Raw genomic sequence first — 11,340 nt, forward strand, 5'->3', positions numbered from 1 at the left:
GGGTGCAGCAGGCTGGGTTACCTACTACCCCAGTCCCAGGGAAGGTGGGGTCCTGCCCCTAGGATGCTGCAGCAGAGTGAGGAGGGGGGTCTGTGTTGACCGTGAAGGGTGTAGGGGCCACCTCCCCTTGTTCTGTTGGGGAGAGGTTGGCCATTATTTGTCCCAGCCTGGGGCTCCCCTCTGGTTTCCTATTTGCAGTTACTTGAATAAAAAAATATCCTTTTCTGGACTAGAGTCATTCTGTAATGTGTGCCCCTATAGCCAGGGTAGAGGGGTGAGAAGCAGAGTTGGTACTTGGAAGGGCTCTCTCCGCCCTTAGGCCATTTCTGGGAGAAGAAATGGCAATGAAAGGAGCTGCAGAGGTAATTTAAACCCTTCTTGAAGTCAAGTCAACCACACCCCTAGCCACAAAACATTTTATTTACAAAATATATATACTGAATACTATACATGTGGGTCCTGTAACCATGGAAACAATTCCAAATCCCTCCTGGGGGTTTGTGCCAAGGCCCAGTTCAGGCAGGTTAGAGAAAGCAAAGCTGTTCCCAGCCACTGTACCCCCAAATTGAGATCTGTCAGTGCCTGGGGGTGGGTGGGGTCAGCCCACAAAAAGGCTGAGGGTCTAAAGGGAGCAAGATGAGCAGTGGGGTGGGGTGAAGACACAGGAGCCTGCAGGACCCTCAAGGCTGGAGGTCAGGGCCTGGAACCAGGTCATGTCTTGACATCAAGCAAGGGCATCCGCTTGTGCTGGTAGCCACTCTGCCAGCCATGCACAACCTGTGGGGGGAGACACTGAGGGCTGTCACTTGGAGGAGGTGCCCCACTGGGGAGGCCTAGGGCAAGATGGGGTCTGGTTTCAGGAGTATGAGGGAGAAGACTGCTCCCTCATCTCCACCTGATTTCCCCTGCCCAAGAGTGCTCACCTTGGGGTCTCCCACGTCAGAGAGGAGCTCCTGCTCAGCCTCGTGCAGCTCCTCAGCAGGGTCGTAGCTGTACATGGGTAGCAGGTGATGGCGGAGCCGGTCCACCCTGGAGAACAGGGCAGGGGCTCAGCCCAAGCCCCACCTTCACCCCCATCAAATACCTGACTGCCTGGGGCCACTCCCCCTCCCCCAGCCAGGGCACTTAAGTGGGTATCCTGGACACAATGTGGCTGCAAAGGGGCCTCTCCTGGGTGAGTTGTATGAGGCAAGGAGAACAGACTTTCAGGCTTGGTTCAGGCTGGCCAAGGGCATTTTTATCACTCAGACAACTCAGATCCTATGGGAAGAAATATCAGACTGGGGTGGGGACACTCACCGCTTTTTCTTCTGCACATACATTACCTGTAACAGAGACACAGCACTGTGGAGGCTGCTGAGCCCAGGAAGGCCCACAGTGAGGAGGCCCAACTCCACACCCTTCACTCCCTCAGAAGGACAGCTAAGATGCTGTGTGTACCTGACCAGGCCCACCCAGCCCCTGCCTGGGCACAGGTGTGTCTATGTGTGCATGTGGGGGGCTCCTTACCACAGCCACCACCACCCCGACCAGGGTGATGAGGAAGAAAGGCCCCAACACATAGCCCACCATGGAGTCACTGTTGGCCTGGGGAGCATTGGGCACTGTGGTGTTACTCATGACATCAGCAGCAGGAGGGCTGGGTGGTCAGCATGGGCAGTGGTGCCTCGGGAGGGTGCCTCCACAGGGCTCCCTGGGGAGGAGGAAGGGAGGTTATCAATTGCTCCTACAGTGACATCCAAATTCCCAGCCCCTCCCCCAGAGCCCAAGATCTGCAAAAAATGCCCCAGGTCAAACCCTGGGATGAGGCATCCTCTGTGTAATCCTCCAATGACTCTTGGCCAATCCTGGGTGGAAAGGGCACCAAAGGAAGGTCCAGATCCAGGATCTGTTTCCTGTCCAGCTCCTATCCCTAAGTCAGGGTGGGGCCCAGCTCAGATGCTGGATGAACATTTGGGAGTCTCAATTGTTGGGGAAAGGGTAGGTGCAGGTTTCCAGGTCCTGTCATAGACCTGGACATTGGGCTGTTAGCACCCATCCAGTGGAGCAAAATGGAGATCAGGTAAACAGGAGGGGTGGACTGCACCTAGAGGTGAGATGGGAGCATCTGAAGGGGCCTGCCTCAGTTCTGGTTCAGTCCCCACACTTCAGGCTACAGGCTCCATGCGTAGGCTCTATGTCCTTCTTACCCCTGGTGTCACAAGAACCCGGACACCCCCTATCACCCCACTCAGTCTCATGTACCAGTGTGTGCACAGTGGATAGGGCTGGACCTTATCTTCGAGATGATGTCATCTCACTCCGTTCCCCACCCGGGACTCCGCCCAGGTCCCTCCCCTCCTGGCCAGGGTTGACAGGCGAAGTGGAGAGGGTCAGTCCCCATAGACAGAAGCGAGAAGGTCGTCCTGGAGCAGCTGCACCAAGATTGTCCAAGGTCCCTGACCCATGTTTGCCTGGGTCTCTATCAGAGGGCAAGGTAGAGCTCCCTGCCCCGTATCCGTGGGGTATCAGGCTTGCCCATACCTAGCGAGAGGCTCCGCCGTCCCAGACCGAGGAGGCAAGCCAGGATGCGGAGCGCATCAGGCCGCTCCTAGGATGCTGGCCAGCAGCGGCGAGCGGAAGGTAGTTCCCACCGTGCTGGGAGGCTCAGGCCGGGGGCGTGGAGTGTTGGGGGACCGTGGAGGGGCCGCCCCGCGCCTCGGCATCTTGGAATCCGGGCACCCTGACGTGTGGACCCGTGCCTGCGCTCGGCAGCCCATCCAACCCTGCCATGCCTTACCTCCCGCCGCTGCAGCCCCGACAGGAACACCCAGGGTTAGCTCCCGGGTCCCGGAAGAGCCGGCGGGCGCGTGATCAAAGGACCCGGGGAGGTGGGCGGGGCCTCACCCCGGGGCGCAGCCAATCCGGTGGCGGAAGGCGAACGGCCCGAGCCTTCCGGAGCAGCCAATCCGGAGGCAGGGGTGGGCAGCGAGAAGGCGGGGACAGCGGGGCGTGCAGGGTCCACCCCGCGGCGGCAGGGGGCAGCCGAGGGCTGCGCAGCTGGGGGAGGAGATCACGGGGCTGCAGGCGGCGCGGGTGGTTTCCCCGCTTTCCGCGGGCCCGGGTTGGGCGCCTCGGTGCCCGAGAGTTGGAGTCGGAACTTGGGGGCGACGCCGGGCGTCCGTCGCCCTCACCCTTCTGGTTGGAGCCCAGGCCTGGTGTCACGCCACGTGCTAGCCCAGACCCTTCACGACAGGACCCTGCGCCCGGCCCACCAGGCCTCCATCGGCGTTTGTTGACAGGCTCTTGGGCTGTGCTCAGCGGGTAGAGGCGGGGGCTTGGGTTACTTCCTGCCCAGCGGCGGGACCCAGGTCCACCCAGCCACCCACCCTTTCTGTGTCCAGTCTCTGTGTCTGTGAAACAGGCTGTCGTGACGATTAAACGATGATACAGAAAAGGAGCCTAGTTCATAGGCCGTGTCCTGAATGTTACATTCCTCTTGTTCTCCTCTTTCCTTCCTGTGTCTTAGGGGACACAGGCAGCTCAGGAATCTTGGGTTAAAGTTTTCACCGTCTGATGGTACACACTGGAGAAACCTGAGTAAGACTGGTGAAGTGTACCAATGTCAATATCCCAGCAACTCAGAAGGCGGAGGCAGGAGGATGGCAAGTTCAAAGCCAGCCTCAGCAACTTAGCGAGGCCCTAAGCAATCTAGCGAGACCCTAACTATTAAATAGAAAAAAAGGGGAGTGTGGCTCGGTGGTGAAGTACCCATGGGTTCAATCCCAAACACCTGAATCTACATTTACCTCAAATATGTGTATATATACCTGTACATACCTATAACTAATTTATATATGCATTCAGTTTTGAACCAGAGCCTCCTCTTCCACCCCAAATCACAAGTGATCAGATTATTCTAGGCTTGATGTTGGGGGAGCCACCAAAGAATATCGTTTGTGGCATCTGAACCAGACTGAAGCCCTCTTGGGTCATCAGGTGGTAATGAGGATAAGGGATGGCCCGTGTCACCCTATTCTTGCCAGGGGAACCCTTAGGAGTGGGTGTGAAGTGCTGGGAACCACTCACCACTGGCTACCTGGCAGTGGACATGGCGAGTGACTTGGTCTGAGCTGTCCTAGGTTTATTCAAGCCCCAGACAAGGCTGAATGAGGACAAGTCTTTGAGAGAGGCAGACCCACTGGGAACCACAGGGTGGATGGGCACTTTGACCTCTAGCCTGCCTGCAGACACCACTGTCCGACTCTGGCAGGGAACTGGGTAGAGGGAAAGAATGAAACAAACCCAGGAGCCTAGGGGCTTCCAGAATCTCCTGCTGCTCTCAGGCTTTTGAGTCTTGAAAGAAAGAGGATCACCCACTCAGGGCTTTGTCTTGCAGGGACATGGGAGCAAGTGATGAATTTGAGAACCCAGGCCCTCTTGTCTACCCATATACCCAGGTTTGTGCTCATCCTTGGGACTTCCAGCTACATTTCCTGAGAGTCCTCTGTGAGTCAGTCCAGTGCTCATGTTGTATGTGGAAATGGCCCAGCTTCCATGTCACACTCAACATGTTTTACTTCCCTCTCTTCTAGGACAGGACACCTGTGCAAGCTACCCAGGGCAGCTTAAGCAACTCCAGTTAGAACTGAGCAAGCTGACATCCTGAGAAGTGTGATGACATGGTCTGATCATCCAGGAAATGGTGGGATGGGGTGTCAGGTGACAGACACTCTTCCTGGCAGCTGTTCCTCCCATGCTGCAGGTGAGGCCCATTTTCTCCTGAACTGAGGCTTTGTATCCCATGAGCAACCAGAGAGCAGTCCAATTCCACAGGTCTTCTTCTTGCAGCCGCCCCTTCAAAAGGGGTAGGGATAGGATGGGACAAGGTCCCCAACGCTCCCCTGACTAACTGTGCTGCTTCAGTCATTGCCTGGACTCGTGCATCCCCTTCTCCAACACCTCTCTCACCCTTGGGTTCTCCTGCTCCAGACCCCATGAAAACATCATAAAAACACTACCTGAAAAGACCAACCTGTTTTCAAGTGACTTAACTAAATTCCAGAACAAAGCTCAAAAAAGATGTATAGGAATGCAAAAATGTTCAGTTCTAAGAAGTAAATTCATCATATCTGGCATCCATTAAAAATATCCAGAGGTGTGCTGGGGTTGTGGCTTGGTAGTAGGCTGCTTGCTTAGCATGTGAAGCACTGGGTTCGATCCTCAGCTCCACATAAAAATAAACCAATAAACTGGGCTTGGTGATGCATGCCTGTAATCCTAGCAGCTCAGGAAGCTGAGGCAGGAGGATCATGAGTTCAAAGCCAGTCTCAGCAATGTCGAGGCGCTAAGCAACTCAGTGAGACCCTGTCTCTAAACAAAATACAAAATAGGGCTGGGGATGTGGCTCAGTGGTTGACTGCCCTGAGTTCTTTCCCCAGTAACAAAATAAATAAATAAATAAAGCAAAGGTATTGTATCCATTACTTAAAAAACAAAAAATCCAGAAATATTGTAGAGGATCAGGAAAACACAACCAACCCCTATTGAAAATAATAAAAATAAAAACCCATTCAACTGAAACGAACCAAGAACAGATAATACAGATGTTAGGCCTAGCAGAAGATATTAAACATTATCATAACTGCATTTCATAGATACCAAGAGTTAAGTATGAAGACACAGAATATATTTTAAAAATCCAAACTGAACTGGAGATGAAATCCACAGAGTCAACTGAAAGTGTCTACTGAGTGGGATTCCTGGTAGATAAAATATTATAGAAAAAAAGAAAATGAACTTGGACACATAACAAGAATAAATCCAAATATAAATACAACAGAGAAAAAGTTGCAGAAATAAAGAAAAGGAAGGGAAGGGATGGAAGAAGAAAGAAAAATATGAAAAGGGCACCAGTGAGCTGCGGAACAACTTTAAGGAGCCGTACTCTGGGGAGAGAGCTGGGCATGGGGCGCACACCCGGGATCCCAGCTACTTGGGAGGCTGAGGCAGGAGTCACAAAATAAAGACTACAGGGGACATTTTATATTGATAAAAGGGTCAGTTCATCAAGAAGTTGCAGAAATTGCAAACATACATGCTGAAAAACAGGGTCCAAAAATATATAAAACAGATATTGACAGAAGTTAAGGGAGAAATTATTATTATTATTATTTTATTTTTTAGATGTTAATAAACCTTTATTTTTAAAAATTCATTTATTTGTATGTGGTGCTGAGAATCAAACTCCGTGCTTACACACGCTAGGCAAGTGCTCTACCACTAAGCCACAGCCACAGCCTGAGAAATTGCTCTATGTTCTTGGAAATCTGTTTGGAATTTTTTATAAACATGAACCTATCTAAAAACAAACAAACAAAAAAATACATGAACCTATCTAATGATAAATAAGCAGTTTCACTCCCAGAAAAAAAAAAGAAAATGTTTGTCCTCAACATATACATATGTGAATGTTCATAGGAGCATTATTTATTTACTTATTTGTCTTTTTTTTTTTCGGTACTGAAGATCAAACCCAGGGTATCATGCAAGGTAGGCAATTGCTCTACCATTGAGTGACACCCCAGCCCTTAAATTTTTTTTATTGTAATAATTATGATTTTGCTGTGCTGGGGCTGGGGATACAGGTTAGTTGGGAGAGTGCTTGCCTCAAATGCACAAGGCCCTGAGTTCAATCCCCAACATCACCCCCCCAAAAATAAAAAAGATTTTGCTGTACTGGAGTTAGAACCCAGGGACTTTACCAATAAACTATATCCCCAGCCCATTTTTGGGGATGGGGGTTACCAGGGATTGAACTCAGGGGGCACTTTTCCACAGAGCCACATCCACAGCCCTATTTTGTATTTATTAGAGACAGGGTCTCATTGACTTGCTTAGTGCCTTGCTTTTGCTGAGGCTGGCTTTGAACTTCCCATCCTCCTGTCTCAGCCTCCCAGCTGCTGGGGTTACGGGGTGTGCCACTGCACCCAGCCCTTTAATTTAATTAATTAATTTATTTATTTTTGGTACTAGGGACTGAACTCGGGGCACTCTCACACTGAGCCACATCCCCAGCCCTATTTTGTATTTTATTTAGAGACAGGGTCTCACTGAGTTGCTTAGTGCCTCGCTATTGCTGAGGCTGGCTTTGAACTTGTGATCCTCCTGTCTCAGCCTCCTGAGCCAGGAGGATTACAGGTGTGAGCCACCGCACCCGGCTTCTTTTAATTTTGTTTTGAGATAGGTTCTCACTGAGTTGCTAAGTCTGGCCTCGAATTTGCCATCCTTTTGCCTCAGCTCCTGAGTGACTGCATCTCAGGCCTGTGCTGTTGCACCTGGCTTCAGTGTTTTGTGTTGGTTTCTTTTCAGTGTCAGATTGGACTGAGGACCTTATGCATTCTAAGTATGTACTCTACCACTGGGTTACACCTCTGTATTTAAAGTTTTTGGTTGTTGTTGAATTAGAATCCTACATAATTATAGGGTACAAAACAATGTTACATATATATAGTGTGGAAGGACTGAATCAAGCTAGTAACATATCCATCACCTTAAATACTTACCACTTACTCCTCCTGACTGCAACTTTATACCCTTTGACCAACATCTCCCCATCCCCCATATCCCAGCCTCTTATAACCACTGTACTATGCTCTGCTTCTATGGTTTGATGTTTTTAGATTTCACATACAAGTGAGAACATATTTAGAAACAATTCCACAATTACAGTTTTGGAGACTTCAGTACCCCATTTTCAATAATGGTTAGGAGATCCAGATGGATAAATAAGGAAATAGAGGACTTGAAAAACACTACACCAACTGGATCCAAAGGTCACAAATAGAAGGTTCCACCCAACAACAGCAGAGCATGGGTTCTTCTTGAGGGCACATGGAACATTCTCCAGACATATGTTCTCCAGAACATGTCGGTCAGGCCACATACACAAAAATCTTTTTTTTTTTTTTTTTTTTTTTTAAGAGGAGGAAAAGTTTATATCAGGACTCAGGGTTTCAGAGGTCTTAGTCCACAGAAGGCGGCCCCAGTCCTCCAGGCATAAGGGGAAGCAGACCTCATGGCCGAAGAGTGTGGCAGAGGGAAGCAGCTCCTGTGGTGATGGGGCTGCAGAGCCAGAATCTGCTCACCAGGTACAAATATATACCCAAAGCCACACCCCAGTTCCCACTGCCTCCAGCCACACCCTACCACTTCAGTTACCCCTCAGTTAATCCCAGTCAGGGGATGAATTCACTGACTAGGTTAAGGCCATAACCCAATCATTTCTCCTCTGAACCTTCTTTTTTAAAAAAAAAAAATTTAAATTTGTTCTAATTAGTTGTACATGACAGTAGAATGCATTTTGACACACTGTACACAGATGGCACACAGCTTCTCCTTCCTCTGGCTGCACATGGTACATTCACTCCAGTGGTGTAAGCATACATGTGTAGAGGGTAACAAAGTCTGTCACTCCACCTTCCTTGCCATCCCCACAGCCCCACACCTCCCTTCACTCCCCTCAAAAATCTTTTTTTTTTTTTTTTAAAAGAGAGAGTGAGAGAGGAGAGAGAGAGAGAATTTTTAATATTTATTTTTTAGTTTTTGGCGGACACAACATCTTTGTTGGTATGTGGTGCTGAGGATCGAACCCGGGGTGCACGCATGCCACGCGAGCGCCCTACCGCTTGAGCCATATCCCCAGCCCCTCAAAAATCTTAATACTAAAAAAACTTCCAACAGCCATAGACCCAGACACATGTCTGTAATCCCAGTAACTAGGGAGGATGAGACAGGAGGATCACAAGTTCAAGGCCAGTCTCAGCAATTTATAATGAGGCCCTGGATCAAAGTAAAAAATAATAGGCCTGGGGGTGTTGCCCAGTGTAGAGCTCCGGGTTCATCCCCAGCGCTGCAACAAAACAACCAAAGCAAAAAAAAAATCTTCCAACAGTCTCGATGTCTTCTTCACTGGTGAATTCTACCAAATATCTAAAGGAGAATTAACATTAGTCTTTCTCAGAAATTTTGAGAGGAGGGAATCCTTCCTAACTTTTTCTAACTCAGTATTGCCCTGATATGAAAGCCAAAGAAACATTCAAAAAAAGGACCCTCTGGGCACAGTGGCACATTCCTGTCATTCCAGCTACACCAGAGGCTGAGGCAGGATGATCACAAGTTTAAAAGCCAGACTCTGCAATTTAGTGAGACCCTGTTTCAAAATAAAAAGGGCTGGAAATATGACTCAGGGGTAGAGCGCCTCTGTGTTCAATCCCCATCCCCCCACCCCAGAAAACAAACAAACAAAATTAAAGGTCACTATTCCTTGTTAACATAGGCCTTAGCCCACAAAAGCATTCTCAGGGCTGGGGTTGTAGTTCAGTGGTAGAGCGCTTGCCTAGCATGTGTGAGGCCCTTGGCTTGTTTTTCAGCATCGCATATAAATAAATGAATAAAATAAAGGTCCATCAACAACTACAAAAAAATTTTTAAAAAACATTCTCAATAAATTTTCACAATGATTGAAATTTATACAAAATATCTTCTCTGATTATAATGAAATGAAACCAAAAGCCAATAGCAGAAGGAAAACTGGAAATTTTGCAAATCTGTAGAAAATAAATACACTCTCAACAACAAATGGGTCAAAGAAGAAGCCACTAGGAAAATTATAAAATACTGTAAGACCAATTTAAAACATCCCCAAACTTAAGAGATATTGTAAAAGCAGTACTCAGAGGGAAATTCATATCTGTTAAAGCATAATGATCTCAAATCAACATTACTATTTAAGAAACTAAAAAAAGTAGATCAGGGCTGAGGCTGTAGCTCAGTGGTAGAGCACTGGGTTCAATTCTCAGCACCAGATAAAAAGAAATAAAATAAAGACATGCTGTCCATCTACAACTACAAAAAAAAAAAAAAAAAAAAAAATCAAACTGAATTTAAGTCCTGCAGGAAAAAGGAAATAATGGAGCAGGGCACTGGGTATGGTGGCACACACCTATAATTGCAACTACTCTGGAGGCTGAGACAGAGGATCACAAGTTGGAGGCCAGCCTGGGAACTTCGTGAGATTGTGTCTCAAGATACAAAATAAGGGGCTGGGGATGTGGCTCAAGCGGTAGCGCGCTCGCCTGGCATGTGTGCGGCCCGGGTTCGATCCTCAGCACCACATACCAACAAAGATGTTGTGTCCGCCGAGAACTAAAAAATAAATATTAAAAATTCTCTCTCTCTCTCCTCTCTCACTCTCTCTTAAAAAAAAAAAAAAGATACAAAATAAAAAGGGGTTAAGGATGTAGCTCAGTGGTAGAGCACCCTTGAGTTCAAAGTTTAGTCCTTAGTACAAAGGAAGGAAATAAAGAAAAAGAAAATATGGACCAATATTCTCAATGGATATAGACATAAAAATACTCAACAAAATACTAGCAAAATGAATCTAATAGCACATTAGAAAAAAATTATACACTATATTCAAAGGAGATTTAACACAGGGATGACAGCATAGGAAGTCAATGTCATACACCCTACTAATTGGACAATAGGAGAATAACATATCCCATGTATGTTTTTTCTTTTCTTTTTTTTTTTTAAGAACTTTAGTATTTATTTTTTAGTTCTCGGCGGACACAACATCTTTGTTGGTATGTGGTGCTGAGGATCGAACCCGGGCCGCACGCATGCCAGGCGAGCGCACTACTGCTTGAGCCACATCCCCAGCCCCTGTTTTTTTTTTTAATCTACTAATAATCTCCCTCCCCAGCCCCTGGCCTCTCTCCCTCTCCCTTTCTCCCTCCCTCTTTCTTTTTTTCTTTTGCAGTGCTGGGGATTGAACCCAGTGACTCGGGCATGCTAGGCAAATACTCTACCGCCTTTTTATTATTTTTGTTTTGAGAACTTGAACTTGTGATCCTCCTGCCTCACCTTCCAAGGAGCTGGAATTGCAGGTGTGTGCCATCATGCTGGTCTCAAATTGGACATTTTAAATATGTGTAGCCTCTTGTATGTTAATTTGATTCGATTAAACTTTTAAAAATGTGGTGGATGAAGATTGCTTTAAAAAAAATGGAGGGCTGGGGTTGTGGCTCAGTGGTAGAGCACTTGCCTAGAATGTGTGAGGCATTGGGTTCGAGTCTCAGCACCACATACAAATAAATAAATAAAATTTAAAAATTCATCAATAACTAATAAAAATATTTTTTTTTAAAAAAATGGAGCAGGGCTGGGGATGTGGCTCAAGCGGTAGCGCGCTCGCCTGGCATGCGTGCGGCCCGGGTTCGATCCTCAGCACCACATACCAACAAAGATGTTGTGTCCGCCGAGAACTAAAAAAAAATAAATATTAAAAAAAAAAAAAAA

General features: G+C 47.7%; 1 protein-coding gene and 1 long non-coding RNA gene across 6 annotated transcripts; one reads left to right on the forward strand and one right to left on the reverse strand.

Annotated features, from left to right (window-relative positions):
* Nucleotides 1-402: 402 nt before the first annotated feature.
* Nucleotides 403-4,350, reverse strand: SMIM29 (small integral membrane protein 29). 5 transcript variants are annotated; one of them, XM_081296000.1, is made up of 5 exons: nucleotides 2,780-4,350; nucleotides 1,570-1,693; nucleotides 1,300-1,325; nucleotides 924-1,029; nucleotides 403-792 (listed from the first exon to the last, which is right to left on the reverse strand). In XM_081296000.1, the coding sequence occupies exons 2-5, from the start codon at nucleotides 1,618-1,620 to the stop codon at nucleotides 712-714; spliced, it is 264 nt and encodes an 87-aa protein (XP_081152126.1). In that variant the 5' UTR covers nucleotides 1,621-1,693; nucleotides 2,780-4,350; the 3' UTR covers nucleotides 403-711. The 5 variants fall into 5 exon arrangements, with proteins under 5 accessions (XP_081152126.1, XP_081152123.1, XP_081152127.1 ...); XM_081295997.1 differs by having other exon boundaries at nucleotides 1,510-1,693; nucleotides 2,780-3,526; XM_081296001.1 differs by having other exon boundaries at nucleotides 403-777; nucleotides 2,780-3,364.
* On the forward strand, nucleotides 1,703-11,312 carry LOC308650071. Its single transcript, XR_014022234.1, has 3 exons — nucleotides 1,703-2,622; nucleotides 4,575-5,137; nucleotides 11,199-11,312. It is a non-coding gene; the product is annotated as an uncharacterized lncRNA (long non-coding RNA).
* The last annotated feature ends 28 nt before the right edge of the window (nucleotides 11,313-11,340 follow it).

This window comes from Spermophilus citellus, assembly GCF_964194105.1.
Source record: "Spermophilus citellus genome assembly, chromosome: 5".
Lineage (NCBI taxonomy): Eukaryota > Metazoa > Chordata > Mammalia > Rodentia > Sciuridae > Spermophilus > Spermophilus citellus.